The sequence below is a fragment of the Corvus brachyrhynchos genome, unplaced genomic scaffold (assembly GCF_000691975.1).
Source record: "Corvus brachyrhynchos isolate BGI_N302 unplaced genomic scaffold, ASM69197v1 scaffold150, whole genome shotgun sequence".
Taxonomy (NCBI): domain Eukaryota; kingdom Metazoa; phylum Chordata; class Aves; order Passeriformes; family Corvidae; genus Corvus; species Corvus brachyrhynchos.
The window spans coordinates 3,444,658-3,461,513 of record NW_008236162.1 but is presented as its reverse complement, the minus strand read 5'-3'; the positions used below and the strand labels follow the sequence as shown (position 1 = coordinate 3,461,513).

General features: G+C 50.3%; 1 protein-coding gene across 4 annotated transcripts in view; it reads left to right on the top strand.

Annotated features, from left to right (window-relative positions):
* The window catches only part of ANK1 (ankyrin 1), a 57,181-nt gene that overhangs the window by 15,527 nt on the left and 24,798 nt on the right, over positions 1-16,856 (top strand). For 2 of the 4 annotated variants that reach the window (XM_017732178.1, XM_017732231.1), the window contains exons 2-4: positions 3,343-3,435; positions 12,246-12,347; positions 16,123-16,221. In XM_017732178.1, coding sequence (XP_017587667.1) covers positions 3,343-3,435; positions 12,246-12,347; positions 16,123-16,221 — 294 coding nt within the window. Of the gene's footprint in view, positions 1-3,342; positions 3,436-3,991; positions 4,099-12,245; positions 12,348-16,122; positions 16,222-16,856 lie in introns of those variants that run through there. The other 2 variants (XM_017732199.1, XM_017732189.1) reach the window with 2 other exon arrangements.

Sequence of the window (16,856 nt, the reverse complement as noted above, 5' to 3'; positions counted from 1 at the left end):
GAAGAACAGCTGAGGCCAGACTGGCAGCATCCAGCAAGTGCCTGGTGCTGGGCAGTCACTTCTCTGGTTACATGGCAGATACCAAAACCGAGGAAGGAGCCTTGCGTTCCTTCACAGCTACATCATCACACAGCTGAAGAGTTTCTCCAAAGGTCAGAGGCAGAACTCTGTATCTTGAAAAAACAAAACTCTTTGTAGCTGAAGGAGTAGTTCTCTTCAGAGACCTCTGCTCTGCCTTCTAAATTTCTCACAGAGCTTCTCTTCACCCCTGACTGCAGTTGCTGCTGGAATTCAATGTTTTCATCTCAGATGCGAACCCAGAATGCAGCGGCACTGAGTCACCAGGGATGCTGAGCCTCATCCCAGGAGCTGTCTCAGGATAGCAGAGGGAGAAACTAGTTTTCATGTGGGTATGATAAATATTATAGCATCCACGGAACAGCACTTAAGAGAATACTGGAACCCTGGCTTGCAAAAATTCCCTAAAGCCCACAGGGGTGCCCAGAGGTTGTTATTTGGTATTATTCGCTGTAATTCTTGGTCACTTTCCTCAACATGAATTTACTCTTTTTTAGACAATATTCCTGTTTTTTTCCAGTGTAAATAATGTCCCTTTGCAGATCCCCAGTTTAACTCTGTGTTAGCTTTTGTGAGTGCAACATGACACTGAGTCCAGCTTCCATTGTCTCTGAGGCCTTTACGGTGATGATCATATGCTCAGATGTCACTAAGGAGAGGATAGAGAACAAAATTTTGGAGAATGAGCAACCCAGACAATCTCAGTTCAGCATCTGGAAACAGGTAAGTGTTAAGGAACTGCCTGAGACCTTTGTCTTTTGAGGTGTTTTCATGAAAATGGAAAGAGCTTTTGGAATTAAAAGCTGTTCATTTATTAGTGTTGTATTTGTTATTTTTCAAGATCTCGGGCTCTGATTTCTCAGGCAGGGTTGTGCTCAGAGTGTTGGTTTCTCCAGAACTGCCAAGATGTTCCTGTTAGATATAACAGGCAAGGTAACAGTGACAAACTGCTAGTAAAGCAAGTTGCTCTGAGGTATGGGTTTTCATCACTGATACATGCAACTCACCTGTCTACAGTTAGATGGGGGAACTTTTGGAGATGCCTCAGGTGAGGTGGTAATGAGTGAATGAGATCTACTAGAGGCACCAGTGGGAAGTGTTCAGGAAATTACAATTAACAAGGGACAGCAATTAATGGAGCAAAGAGACCAGTTTTCTTATAGGTAGAGCCTGCATGAGCTTCACAGCCTGGGAAAGAAATGGTTTTTAGTGTGTTATATACTCAAGACAAAGTGCTCTGTTCTCCCCAGTCTTCAGGGAAGGGAGAAAACAGATAGGTACCTCCCACCTCACAGGATCCCCTTTACTCATGCTTCCGAAATCTCCTTTACTTCTAGAGCTATAGATATGTGACTGATAGTAATATTAGCACTGTGAACTCCATACAGTTGCCTCAAGATCCATGGGTCTGCTGCAGCCTGTGACCTGCCAGCCCATGTGGATGTCACCAACAGCAGAGGATACCTCAGCAACCTGAGCTCTGCGCTGTGGGAAAGTTTCTGAGGGCTGTTTGCAGGCAAAACTCCAGGTCTTAGTGGGAAAGCAGAAACTTTTGGCTTGGCCAAACTTGCCAGGACCATACCTAATGATAATATTTCTCTGTCAGAGGAGCTCTGACCCGCAGACATATTGTATTTAGGCACTATACTCATTCCGCACCGTGGTAGAAAGGTTCTGCCTCAGTGGTGGGGACCTGGGACAATTCCATTTTATTGTGTCTGCCACAGCACCATGTGGTCACCATTCCAGACTCCACAGTCACCACAGCTGCTTCTTACTCCGCACACCGTCACAGGCCTTCCTTCCCTGTGCCCTGCTGTGGCTGTGGGCATAGGGTGTGCACAAGGGAGTCCCGGGCCAGAGGCCAAGGTGAGCCCCATGTTCCCTCTGGCAGTGTACAGGGCTTACCTCTCCCCTCTCCATCCTTGTGGAGGGTATGAGGCATCACTGGATTGCCAGAAATCTGTAGGACTGAGCCAGTCTGAGATTGGCCAAAGGATTTGCTGCCCCAGGGATTGTTCCATGCTTGAGTTTGCCTGTTCTGGGTTTGTGAAAGTCACCAGTGCCAGAGGTTGCACAAAGCAAAGCTAAACTGAATCTCAAAATGGGAGGGGTGAGGGAGGCAATCTCATGGGCACCGTTACACTGCTTTTCCCTGAGGTGTGCTAGGAGGAAAGCCCAGCTGGATTGTAGGGCACAGGCTAGGGCTTTGTCAAGTGTATACACTATCCTGATGGATGCAGGATCTGGAGAAAATTTGCATTATGCTGAGGGAGCAACTTTGAATCGGTTCATGAGCTCTGGCTGGTAATGGCCTGTGTCAGAGTGTGGACTCGTGTTTGCATTCATGACATGCAGCTATGGGGCTGGGGGGAGTGGAACCAGGATCTGAGGCACTGATAGACACCGACTCAGTAAGTTCAGAGCAGCAACACTTTTTTTAGAACAAATATAGTATGCCAGCCAGCCAGCAGTTGCAGTGCCCATCCTTTTGGCAACAAAAATTTGAGCTCTACCTGAACTGAAGGTGGAGTCTGTTCTATTTCAAATATCAGAGGGAATCTAGACTTCCAAGGAAGTGCTGAATGACTCTGGACAAAGGGAAGGTGTTTCCCCTAGACTGAGGTAAGGACTCTGCTTTGCTCTAATGCTAAACTTGGTCTTTGGTCAGTATAAAAATCTCAATTTCTATGTAATGCAAAGCATTTTGCCATCCTAACACGTTCTATTCATCTACTTTTCCTGTCTCTCAGCTCATATAAGCTTTTCTGGTGGTGTGCTGGGCTGTTTTATAGGAATCCCCTAGAGAGATACAGCTGGCAGAGCAGTAGTTTCTTTCTCTCTGAAGCTGCAAATATCACAAGCTGTTATTTATCTGTATATTGCCCAGGCCTTTCCAGGTGTGATCACTTCATGGCTGTGCATTCACTGGTTTGGCCCCAGCACCTGGCTGGAAGCACCTTGGCCTTCTTGACCCTGTAACTGGCAAAAAGGGCCAGGTGAATGGTAGCTGGAAATAGAAACCAAGCTGTGTGGCTCCCCTGCAGCACCCCAAGTCCTTTGCCAGGCTGGCCCCAGTTTAGCATCTGGAACAAAGATGGGATAGGCAAAGCACTAGCAAGAGGGATGACTCCTGCCAGCCAGGCGAGCATTGCTCTGCAGGGTCACCCTAAGCTGGAGCACAAGGAAAGGGTGGGACGGGAGCGGTCTCCAGGAGCTCTATTCCTTTGGACAATTGGTGTGACTCCCTTGCGTATCTTTCAGAGAGGGCATGCACCAACCACTGTGGACCCCTTGCCTTCTTGCTGCAAGCAAGGATCTCCTGAAGGGATGCTGGAGCAGGAGTCTGCTGTGCAGGTAGAAGGGGGGAAGGGGCGCGTTCATTGTATTGTAGTTGGCTCTAGGCCCTACAAAGAGTCTGGAGCTGCTGTTGCTAGACCTCATTTGCCACTTCAGTTCCATCTCGGTGTCCTCCATTTGGGACTGTGCCCAGCCAAGGTCTGCAGGGACCTGTGAACAACCTGAAGTCTTCTGCTCACTGTCTCCAGCCCAGCCTGCTTTGTGTGGCACAGACCAAGAGACAGTGTGGTTCTGGCCATAGAGCTGTTTCATTTTGCTTTATATTGCTGAAGTTTCATCTTCCCTTGTATTATTTGAAGAGCAGGGTTCATGCACATGGGCTCCTCCCCATTAACAGTTCACAGATGTGTTTATGAAGTGTGGCTCAGGCATGACATTGACTAAACACTGTGCCCAGTCTGGCAACTCTCCCCAAGGTCCTGACGTGGGACAACCCGTAATCTCCAGACTCCAGACAGGAGCTTTCTTGTTGTGCTGGCTTGCAGTCAGGTGTGTGAGTGGTGATAGGGTGCAGTCCTGCTGCTGATAAACGTCTCCCAGCCTGCTCATGCTTGGTTTGGCTGCGGCATTCAGCATAAGTGGGTTGATCAGAGCTGCAGAACCTGGCTGTGCAGGGTGAGCTGACCTTCTGCAGCGATGACATGCATGCCTTACCTGAGGGTGAGTACTTGGGCATGGTCAGGGGTTTGATGGGCAGCAAAAGAGGAGAGGAATCAGGTTAGCTGGTTTGCACAAGGGAGTTTAGGTATATTCTGGCTGGTAATATGAACTTCAGTCCAAAGAAAATGCCTCTTCTCCCTGAACAGTTGCTGCTAAATGGACCTCAGACTGGCAGGAAGGGTTTGATGCCCTTCTTAGGTCATTGGTAACTTGCCTAAGGTCATCCTTGGGGCCAGTGACAGTGCCTGGCATTGAAACCAGGTCCCTTGGTGCTGTATTTTCTTTGTCCTTCTCACCACTGCTTTGCTGGGAAAAGGGAGGTGCCCCAGGTATTGGTTTTTTTGCAGTATTATAATAGTAAATGTTGATTCCTGTGTTATCACCTCTCTTATTTTACCCCTCTGGAGCCATGGGACAGGTGCACAGGATGATGTTTCTCTTTCAGCACAGTGCTGCGCTAGCTCTGCTGTGGAGCACGTGGCTGTGCTGCAATGGCTTTGCTCGCGTGTCCTCACCGGGGATCTACTGTCAGAGATACATTACCAGGCCTGTGCTTCTGGTGCTTTTCTGTCAATGCTTTCCTCCCTGCATGGCTTCCAGAGACTGCACCCCAAGCGCTGGCCAAGCAAGCCTGGGTTTAGTCTGGAGAGCAAAAAAAAAAAGAGGAGAGGAATCAGGTTAGCTGGTTTGCACAAGGGAGTTTAGGTATATTCTGGCTGGTAATATGAACTTCAGTCCAAAGAAAATGCCTCTTCTCCCTGAACAGTTGCTGCTAAATGGACCTCAGACTGGCAGGAAGGGTTTGATGCCCTTCTTAGGTCATTGGTAACTTGCCTAAGGTCATCCTTGGGGCCAGTGACAGTGCCTGGCATTGAAACCAGGTCCCTTGGTGCTGTATTTTCTTTGTCCTTCTCACCACTGCTTTGCTGGGAAAAGGGAGGTGCCCCAGGTATTGGTTTTTTTGCAGTATTATAATAGTAAATGTTGATTCCTGTGTTATCACCTCTCTTATTTTACCCCTCTGGAGCCATGGGACAGGTGCACAGGATGATGTTTCTCTTTCAGCACAGTGCTGCGCTAGCTCTGCTGTGGAGCACGTGGCTGTGCTGCAATGGCTTTGCTCGCGTGTCCTCACCGGGGATCTACTGTCAGAGATACATTACCAGGCCTGTGCTTCTGGTGCTTTTCTGTCAATGCTTTCCTCCCTGCATGGCTTCCAGAGACTGCACCCCAAGCGCTGGCAAGGCAAGCCTGGCTTAAGTCTGAAGACAATAAATCTATGGAAGCCACAGCACAAGGACTGTACTGTGATACCACCCAGCATGCAGATCCCAGCAGAAAGCCCCCTTCTAAGCGCTTTTGTTCATGCAGGCAGGCAAAGCAGGTGTGGACTAGCCCTGCTGGAGCAGAGGTAGGGAATGAGTCAGAACAGACTGCAGAAATCAGGAGCAGTTTATAAGCGTCACTAGGAAAGAAAAGGAAGCTTCTCCACAGGGCACCAGGGCAGACCCTGATGGTATGATCTGGACTCCAGCACCTCACCTGAGCATGAGGGCACTGACAGAGCCCAGGGCAGGTTAAGGCTGGCCCAGAAGCTGTATCATAGTCCCAGGCTGACATCAGGCAGGCTCAGAGCATGTCTCTGATTCCCCCCCTTGCACCGGCAGCCTGCTAGACCCCTCTCAGCTCCCCAGTGTTTATTGCACAGACCTGCCTAAAGCATGTCACGGTCCAAAAAAGGTAGTGCATTAGGAAAGTAAGGGAAAGCAGTTGCTGTGCTGCTGCATCTCTCTCAGCAGCTGTAAATGTTATGTTGTTAGAATAGGTGTAGTGCCTGAGCAAAAAGCTCTCATGTATTGTCTTCAGTCACAGTCTATATATTTTTGACGAGGTAAAAATAGCTTTTCTTTTTCAGGATATGCAGAGAGCAGAGGCTCCTGCTAACATCAAAGGAGAGTGACAGCTTTCCCCTGGGTGTGCGTGGCCTCAGCTGGCAGGAGCAGTAGCTGTGTTAATTCTTGCCTCGCTTTGGCTCTGTGTGAAAGGAAAGATGTTCTGGTCTCCTTTTCCTGTTCAGGTCTCTCGACCAGCCCCTGTTTCACTCTCCACTCTTCACTGCTGCTGGACCCAGCACTGTACTTCAAAGGGAAAGTGATAGTTTGCAAATAACAGAACAAGATCTCGAACATGTTACTTAGAAAATCCATTAGGCAGCAGGCAGGCACTGCAGGCTTTCACAGAGCTGTGGGCTGTAGCCCACCAGGGAATCCTTATCAGAAAGATCAGTCTGCTGTGTAGAGGCAGCTCCTTGCTGCCTTGCTCTGTGCAGATTAAGCTGTTTGTGATATCTGCCCTCCTCACAGTTCTGAACCTGTTCCAGCTGGAGCAGCCAGCAAAGGGGACCCATGAGCGGGGAAGGAAGGAGGCAAATGGCAACGCAGATGTCATCTGTGTCCAAAAATGCTCAGCAGGGACTGAGTTAACCTTGACCCTGACCTGTACCACCAGTGACAGTCCAGAACTACCTCTCCTGTTAAGAGTGCACAAAAATGGGCTTTCCAAAAGCTCATTACTCATGATTATGTAATGGTGGAGGATTGTGCATGTTGGAGAGGCCAGTCTGATGCTGGCACCCGAAAGCTTGCCCTCTCTTCAGCGCTGTAAAAAGGCTAAATGACAGGTTGCTTCCCTTCCCACAGATCTGCCAGGGACTTTCCTTCCCTTCTTCTTCTGCTTTGGGATTTCTCCTTTGCCAGTTGTGCCAAGTTCTTCTCCAGCTCTATCCTTTGGGAATGTGAGCAGATCTTTCACTTCCCGCATGCTCTGATTCACCTGCTGCGAGATGGTTGAGCTACCCCTTGCATCCTGCTCTGGGGATCTCTGCTGGGTGTATCAGCTATCAACCTCTGTGGTACATGCTTTGGGGCTGTTGTAAAATCTGCGCTAAGCAGAAAGGAGCATGGACGAAGGGTTTACTCAGGCTGGTGCATGAAATGAGAACAAACTGACTTGGCAGATGCCTTCCAGAGATGACTTCTTGTGCCTTGACTCTCAGCAGTCCTATTAAGATCCTCAAACCTGTGCTAAGTCATGCGGGCAGAGGTGAGGATGATGGGAGAATTGAACTTGGGCATATGAATTTATCTGTCTTGAATCATGTGGATAGGGGTGAGGATGATGAAAGAATAGAATTTAAGCATTTGGATTTATCCTTTCATCAGATGAATTTTCCCAATGCTTTTGCTTTTCTCTTTCTGCTGGGTTTGCAGTATCTGCCTGTTCTCCGTGTTCTGCTGGCTGACTGCCTGAGGCCTTGCTACCATGGCCTCTCTGGAGATGCTGTACTCTGCTTAATGCTGCCTTCTACTCAGAAGGCAGAAACCTGCCAGTAGGTTTTGTTTCTGCTGCAGAGCCCACTGAGAGCATCCAGTTTCTCTTAATACAGATAGGAGACAAAGTTCCTGTAAGACAGACAGTGTGGCTTCTGTTTCTGAGCACTTTGAGTTTAATCTCTTGATCTTCCCTGATTATCCTCTGGGCACCCCATGTGTTATCTTTAACTGCTCTTAATCTTAGCAGCTCTTTTAGTGTGTTTTGAGGACTAACAAATTCTTCTCATCTGACGAGAAATAACTGAGGTTGTCACCTGCAGACCTGTGCACTTTATATCTGCAAGGCAGAGAGGTCCAAATGAGCATGGGCTCCAGAGAAATTCCTAGGTTGGGCAGTTTCTTAAAAGTAAACCACTGCACTGATGAGAGGTTTTGATGTTTCTGCAGGAAATAATGCCTCAAAGGTGAGGACCATGTCCACTGTTGGACACAAGTCCACATGAGCAAGGAAATGTCCATGCAAATGGCAAGGGCTGTTGCCCTTGGCAAGGGTTTATCACACGTCCTCAGCTGGCAGCACTGACTTTAGGTTCCAGGACACTGGCACTAATAGCTGGAAGTAACTGGATGACCTCTGAGATGTGAGTTGGACCTTTCCACAGCATCTAGACAGGATGCCCATAGCAATACATGGCTTGGTGCCAGGATTCAGGCTTACATCTCACTGCCAGTCCTGGGGTTCTTTGGTTGTTGTGGTGACTGTGTGCTGCCCAGCCTCCAGGTGTTTCCTTGCTGGACCTCCTCTGTCCGCTGCTCCATGAGTCTGTGTCAACGTGGCTGAAGAGACAAGTGGGCAGACAGGGTAAAGAGGGCAATGCAGCAGGATGCATGTGTGCCAGGCTGGAATAGTGTGGTGAATTGCTTCTTGACTGTCTTTGTGTCCCAGAAAACATTGTGAGATCAGCACAAGTCCCTGAACTCATTTGCACTTGGGAATCATCTACTTACAGCATTTAGCAGCTCATACAGAGTGGGCTCCTGCCAAGCGATGCCACCTTTAGCAGGAGCAGGCAATGCTGAGACCCTCCCTTTTGTTATCAGTGATGAGCAGCAGGAGCTGGTGGGAGCTCCGCCCTGGGTGTGAGTGAGAGCAGGCACTGCCAGAAGAGATTAGAGCAGGACACTGACCACGGCCAGAGACACAGCAGACTTATGAACCTTTGACTGCAGCCCTTGGGTCTCTGGTTTGACTTCCCCTTTCTTATTGCCCTGGCCATGGCTACAATGCAATGGGCTCATGTGGTTCCAGGCTAGTGGCATGAATGCTGTGAGAGCAGGAGGACACTTGGGAAAAAGAACAGAAGAAGCCTCTCCTCAGGGCCAGGAGAGGGTGTCATGAGAAAAAATTTACTCTGAAACCAGGGCAGAGGGAAAGGGAAAAATTTAGATTGTCAGAAGACAAAGGGAGATTTTTCCTGAAGGAAAAGAAAGGGAAGGAGAGTAGAAGCACAGTATGATGTGCTGTGCTATGTTTTTGACTTTAGAAGGTCTTGGAGCACTTCACGAAGTCCAGATCTGAGGCTTCTCTCTTGCAGAATTGCTGACAGCAGCCTTGTGACTCTTCACAGCTTGGGATGTCCACAAGTCTGTAGAGCATGACACCTGCATATAGGATTTAGCAGCCACATAAGAGTGCAAGAGGTATACAACAGCAAGTGAGGCAGCTTATTTTCTCCCCCAGAATATCTCCTTCCTGTAAAATTGCTAGAAAGGCAAAGGAGAATGGAAAGAAACTCTGCAAACTCCAAATAAAGGAAAATCAGCAGAGGCAGTTTCTGCATCTGGAAGCAGTTGCTGTGTGTTCTAGGGCACACAGCGAGTGACTGTGTGCGCATGGGGCACGGCTGTGCTGCGCTTTGTGCTTGTTAGTGGGTGGTGTTAACTGTGCAATGTGTGCAATGCACTCACTCTGGGTGAGTTGGGATGGTGCTGACTGGGATGTGTGTGTATCTTCTCGATGTGCACATCTGCTTGTGTTCACGGGGTCTCTGCATTTCTTGCTGTCAGTGCTCCCTTTTGCTGAAATTCGGGAGATGGCAGTGACCCAGCCCGTGCTTCCATTTCCTGGGAGCGAATCGCCCTGAGCAATAGGCAGGCAGTCCCATCGTGCAGCCTGACATCAGAAGTACAATATGACTGTGGATTTGCTTTTACCATTTGAACCAAGCTATTCCATCTTCTCTGGTGGAATGTGTGGTCTGATTGCTGGTGTCTGATGCCCTGCATCTCTCTGTGCATCATCTCTGGAAGGTACATGCTGAGCATGGGGAACAAAAGGGCAGCACCTCTGACACACTCCAGCCTTGGCATGTTTTCCAAGGCCTGGGCCCCAGCATCCAGAGGGTCAGGAGGGAACCCCAACCCCTCTCCTCCGTGGCAGGAGTTACCTGTGAGTTGCTGGGTTCCTGGGCATATCTCTGGTGCTGCTTTTCCTCTGCTGTTCCCGAGGTGGTACCTGCAGCTCTGACCCCCTCCCTGCGCTTGGCAGCAGTCATTTGCTTTCCGGAGGTGGCTTGGTATTAAATATCCTGTCTGACACAATAATGGAGAGAAAATGAACAAATTCCATTAGCAGTTGGCGATCCCTGCAGGGTCTGCATTGGAGAGAGGACGGAGCCTGTATTTTTAGATAGAATGCAATGTAACTTACTGGCTCTCTCAAAGCTGGGGAGTAGACAAGCAAGGAGGGAGAGAGGGGACACCAGGCTCAGGTTTCAGCTGAAGTGCCGGACTATGGCAGCACGAAAGGGCAGGTCCGGTCCAGACGTGGCTGTGAGTATGCAACACACTTCTCCTTCATGCCCACAGAGACCTCTGCTTTGCTTTTTTGCTTGCTTTCTGCCTGTAGTCTCTGCTGCTGGGTGTGCTGGGACCTTGGGAGCCCCTTTGCTGCAGGGCCTCGTAGAGTTTTACCATTTAATCTTCAGAGCTCCACGTGTGTCCCGTGGGTGACAGAGCCTGGCTGAGCTATGCTTTGATTTTCCAAGGGTTTGCTGCCTTGTCGTCGATCCTGACCCGAGAAGCAGAGGCTTCTATCAGTGTCTGGAGTTGGAAAAGCTCTTTGCATTCAGCCTGTTGCTTGAAGCTGTCAGTGTTTCCTCACTGGACCCCAGACAGCACGCAGAGCTCAGAGCGTGAATGTGCACTTCTAAGCACAATGCTGGTGTTGTCTTCTGCCTCTTGCAGTTGATCCTTCTGGGTGAGCAGAGCACTGAGGCACCGTGTTGTGTCTCCTTTGTGTTCGCAGCCTCCCAAAGCCACAGCTCCACTGTGAATCTGGGGGCTCTTCCCTGATAGATGGGGCTCTCCTCTGAGGTGGAAGCAAGCAGAGCCAGCTGGCGCAGGAGGTCATGCGATCAGCACGTGTTCCCCTGCACGCAGAGGCTGCGCACCGTGACGGGGCACAGTGGTGCTGCCCTCCACCACCTGTCCTTCTGGTCCGTGGGCTGCCCCAGAGGGGACAGGGCACCCTGCCACTGTGGTGGTAGCCTGGCCTGAGCTCTGTGCCTGGCCCAGCAGGGCCAGGACACCCTGTCTGTGGGCCTTACCTCTACAGCAGAGAACAGAGTCCTAATAGGCCCAGGGCATGGCTGCCTTTCTCTGTGGTAGGAGTGTCAGGCAGAAAGGATGAGCTGGGGGAGGCAGATGGAGGAGACCAGAAGGCATCCGAGTTGTGCTGTTTCAAAGTCCCAATTCAAATGTCTGAGACAGCAAAGAGAAGGGAAGAGAGGAGCCCTGAACCTGTGTGGTGCATCATCCTTCCTAATATGCCTCCAGTGCTTTTGTCTGTGGCTTCGTTGCTTGCAGCTCATGTCCAGGAGCTTCCTAATCCTGGATGCTCCTCTGCAGTCAGGCTGTGGGCATTACAGGATGGCTTGGGGTGGCGGAACAGAGGCTCTCCTAGCACAGGAGGTCCCTTGGTCAGTCCTGATGTGAGTGGTACAAGAGAGGTTGTGATTTTCTCTTGGAGCTGAAGACAGAGGAGTGTGTCCCGCACCCCTGCCATGGATGTCTCGTGACTCTTGGCTGCAGAGAGTCCTTTGGGCTGGCCTGAGCAGGCAAGTACCAGGTGCTAGTTACCAATCCAAGTTCCCAGACTCACAGACCCACATCACTGCATTTCCACCCTGTTCTTCAGCTTCTAGTGAGCCATGCCATTGTCTCCATTTGCTGCCTCACACTGCTAATTAGTGTTGCTCAAAGTATTGCTGTGCCTTGCCTGGGCTGGCTGTGGTGTAGCAGTCCAGGGATGCATTGTCAAAAAAGAGCGTTGTGACTTTCACAGCTGTGAGGTGCTCAGCTGGGGCCGTTGTCCCTGGTGCTGGTACCTGAGCTCACCGCTGTGGCTATCCAGTGGCTTCTGGGGCAGGGCAAGGGTAGGCTCACTACAGCTCCATCAGTGTAGTCCTTCAGCCCAGACACAGAGGGGTTTCCTGGGCCAAGGGAGGCTGTCACGGTGGCAGGAGCTCCCTCCCTACTGTCCCCATAGTGTGATGGGATGAGCTGCACACCTTCTGCCCCATTATCTGGATACTCTTCATTTTAAGTCCAGGTCCCAGCCCTTCTTCTTCCTGTCTGATTTGAGGCACCTCAGTCTGTTCCAGCAGTTCCCACTGTGACTTGCCTGGCCTCTGCCTTTTCTGCTTGGTCTGTGTCGTTATGTTCTCTGCAGCTGAGCGAGGAGCTGACCCAGTGCTGGTGGTGGGGGAGAACAAGGGGGCTCTGAGTTTCATGCTTTTTCTTTTTGTCCCCAAGGCCGATGCTGCAACCAGTTTCTTGAGAGCTGCAAGATCTGGGAATCTGGACAAAGCCTTGGATCACCTCAGGAATGGGGTAGATATTAACACCTGTAACCAGGTAGGTGAAACACACGGGGCTTCTGGTACTATCTCTAGTTCATGTGAAAATGTGGCTGACCAGAGGGCAGACCTGGAGCAGTTGCCTTTGAGGCCAGGAGGGCAGCAACAGCTATAAAGATCTAGGGAGCCTGGATGTACTGGCAGGAGCATAGCAAAGGACATTAACAGGTTCTACCAGAGTGGGCTAACAGAGAGGGCTCCCTTAGTGTGACAAGCAAATGGGACAATTGGAAGGCGCTCAGCTGCTTCTCAGAGGGCAGAGCAGATAGCTGTGAAGAGTAGCACAGTGGCTGGAACATCACAGGAGTGGCTCTTGGGGATTATTCCTCTTGTCTGCAGTGCTGCAGTGCTGAGGTTTTTGGATTCCTAGAAGCTGCAGTTTATCACAAGCAGTGAATGTTTGCAAAATGCCAGTTGTGGTGGTTTGGGCAAGAGGAGCCCTCCTCGTCCTGAACAGAAACAGGTTTGTACAAGAAAGAGCTGCAGGCACTGAGGAATTGTTTGCACATCATCATCAGAACATTTTGTGTCTGTGTAGCTGCCAAATGCAAGTGGCTGAGCCTGAATTGGGGCAGGTGCGGTACGGACAGATTGAAGGGGCTTAGGCTAAGCACGGGAAGCAGACAGGCTGTGCTGTCACTGCTTTCTGGAGCAGTGGTGTTGCTGGGGAGGCTGACTCAGCAGGTAGCACAAAGGCACGCTCATCTGTTTCAGTATCAAGTCCCCAAACCAAGTGAAGTTCAGACCTACTGATTTGTGCACTGCGGCAGCCAGTGCAGTTACTGGGGACAGGTTCCCACAGGGCAGAGTGCACCATGGATGTTCACTCATTTCTGACAGCAAGCCTAAAAGTAGAGGGAGGATTTCTATGTCCACTGGTCCTGTAATGCTCTAGTCCAGTGGAGTATGGGATTCTGGAGAGGGCTCTGTAAAGAATTACAACAGAGTGACCCATACACAAGCTAAAGATGAAGGCTTTGAACTTCTTCCTCAGCAAAAGAGATGGTCTGTCGTCAGCTGTCTCCACTGACCAGCTTCAAGTCCTGTTTCCAGCCAGATTTCTGGTGCTGGTGAGGGCATTTAACACTTTTATGGAAAGACAGTGGCTACAGCAGTATGAGGCTCTTCTCTCAGTGATGTCTTTGCACTGGTTCCTGCCATCTCCCTGAGGTTAGATGGCACTTTGGGGTTTCCTTCTGAGGAATATCAGACCTGTGGGAAAGGTCCAACCTCACATGTCCTGTATAGAATAAAGAGGGATATATGTGGTCAGACCTATCCCACAGGCCCTGTATTCTTACTCAAGTTCAGAGACCTTGACATGCCATCTGATCTTCATCCCGCCGATTTCATCTCCTTCATTGCTGCATCAGTGTCTTCATCATCCACCTTTCCTGTTTCAAATTCTGGCATGGTCCCATCTCATCCACAAGGAACTGGAAGGACTGAGGATGAGTGCACCTTGCTGCCAGGACTCTCACCAGCTGGGAACAGCACTGTGATGGCACATGGGTGCCCAGCAGATGGTCTTTATTGAGGTGGCCAGTCCTGATGGGCAGTCCAGAGCAGGGCCCTACTTTGGGACAGGTTAAGTGCAAAGTCTCTGTGTTATTCTGTAGGGCTGCATTTGTCACATTGATAGCCAGTGACTGGGATTTCTGGGAATTATTTGCAGCATTTGGTGAGGAAAATACAGCACCTTTCAAATTACACACATCATGTGGCAGTTTTGGGTCAGATGAACTGTCAAGCCAAAGGAAGTGTGCAAAACAGCCTGTATTGTTCCTGGAGCAGAAATAGCAATGGGCCACCAATGGAAACAATCTTTTGTGCTTACTGCACAACTATTTGTCACAGGTTAATGATTTGTCACAGGTTTACAGCATTCAAAAGGTTATTTATGAATCCTTTGTGTAAAAGGGCTTATGGGCTGAGGGGAGCAGCTGAGCATCTGTGGTCTTGCTCTCCAGTTGTTGGTTACTTGAGCGTAACTGAGAAAAAGCTTGCATGTCTGTGGCCACTTATCCAGCTTGTGAGCTCATGGAGGTAAGGGTGTCAATAATTATCTGTATGGGGTTATATAGGTATGTCTTCATCTAAGAAACTGGGCTTGGCAGAGAAGATGGAGTCAGTGTAGCCAGACATGGCTGGGGAGCATTTCCTTCCAGTGGCACCGTTCTGTGGCTGTTACAGCACTCCCACTTCATTCCCCTTGGAAGCAGACCTTTTGTGCTTGAGGCTTGACAGAACTCTGGAGTTGGCGTGCTGAGGAAGCCTGTGGGTTTTTAGATTTTTGCTCTTTGTGCTGTAATCAGATTTGAGCAAAAGAATCTGTGACTCTTCAGCTGTGATCCTGGGCAACTGGTGCTTTGAGTGAGAAAGAGTGGAAAACCTTTTTCCAGTCTGACAACACTCTTGAAGCAGTTCTGAGTTTAACTGGAGTATTGAGGGCTAGAACTGAGCCTCCTTGGGCATTTTCTGCTCCCCTGCCAATATTTAGGTGGGGATGAAGCATTTCTGTGAAGTGACCTTCCAGTCAGGAGGTGAAACACATGGTTGGGAGGTGAAGTACTTGGGCAGGAGCAGGTGTCCCTCTGCCATGCAACAACACTCTGTAGGAGTGAGTAAACCTAGCACATCCACCTGGGACAAGTGAGGGACAAGGAGAAAAAGTGGCATCTGAAAATGCCTGCACGTATTTAACCTCTTTTCCGGCAAATATTCCAGCCCTTTTGTTCACATCTGGGAAGTGGAGGAGGGTGTCAGAAATAAGGGAGCAGAAGCTGTCTTTGCAGCCTTGAGGATGCTGTCTGGCCTGACACCCCTCCTTCTGACAAGCCAGGGATGCTAAAGGGGCACTGGCCAGTCCTCTGCTCTTCAGGTTCCACATGTAGGAAAAGGCAAGCTAAATTGGGGCACACGCAGAGAGATTCCTGTGAAGTCACTTCAGCTCTCTGGGAGCTTCCTGGAATTGGTAGAGCTTGACAGTGACACAGCCAACACCTTCTCTTCACTCTTTGCTGCAGCTGAACTCTGGGAGAGCAAAGCCCACCACAGGCTGCAGGATGGGGTGTTGGTGGGCAGTCTGAAAGCCAGGGAGAAGACAGCTTTTGACCTGGAAGCTCACAGACTACTGTGAATTAAATTTGGCTGCTGCTTGATAAAATCATTGTCCCAAGCAGGGCTTCTCACTGCACGTATATCTGTGTAAATGTTACAGTTTAAGGTTTGTATGTGCACTTACACAGCAGTTGTGGTGCATCCTTGCTCTGGGCTGTGCACAAGGCTCAGCTCTGTGCTTTAGGTGTGAAAAACCTGACTGTGAGGAGGGGCACCCCATGGAAAGTCACGTGAGCAAAGACAGGAGTTGACATGAGGGATGTGCCACGCGCAGGGAGAACTGAAGCAGCCCCTGTGCCTCAAGCACATAAACACTGGGCTGTGGTACCACCCATCCGTAGGAAATCGCCTACATGGGCTGCATGTTTTGCTCATGGAGAAACCTCCAGCATTAGTCAGCAAGTCAGCAGTCGGTTGTGTGAAGTTTTCCTGGCAGCATGTAGCTGTTTGTGGCACCATGGCTTGTGTGCTGGATATCAATGCAGAGCTCAAGGACAAAGCAATTGCTCCTGCCCCCACCAGCCTGGACTTTCTCCAGCATGGGCCAAGTGCCCGCAGTCATGTCTGCACAGGAGCTCAGAGTAGGGTGCTCCCCAGAGAGCTCCATTCCCAGATGATGACTAATTCCCCTTTCCCACCTTTGCTTCCTCCAGAATGGGCTGAACGCCTTGCACCTGGCCTCCAAGGAGGGCCATGTGAAAATGGTGGTGGAGCTGCTGCACAAGGAGATAGTTTTGGAGACAACGACCAAGGTAAGGACAAGGAAGTCTGGCCACACTGGTCACAGCTCTGCACCCTGCCATTGCTGCCAGACACACCAGCAGTAGCTGAGCAGTGATCATACTGTTTGCTGTCAGCCCCCAGAGAGACAGTGACGGCGCTGCTGGGCTGGGACCTGGGATCAGGCTCTGGTTTTAGCACAGGCTTGGCATCTCTATGTGGGTGGGAGGTGCCTCTCCCCTGTGGGGGCCATGGTGGACTTCAGAGGGGAGTAACATAAACCACAGCACGTGCTAGTGCTGTCTTACTAACATCTCCTCCTGGCGCGGGCTGCTGGCTCAGGTTTGCCCATGCTGCCCCAGGGCAGCCCCTGCATGTTCCAGCTCTGAGATGGCCTTGATACAATTGTCACAAGCCCGGAGAGCTCTGGGGCTCCATAAATAACATCTTGTTCTCTCATGCATCACTACAGCAGGTGTGGTTCTCACTTGATGACAAGCAAGACAACAGCACAAGCAAGCAGGGCGGACAAATGAGCAGCCTCCAGCACCGGCTGAAGGGCTGCAAGAACAGGAGGAGGCCTCAGTTGCCACCTCCCCGGTGCTCTCGCAGGGTTCTGGACACAGAGCAGTCTGGCATTCTGCCACACCACCCAAAGGCACAAGTC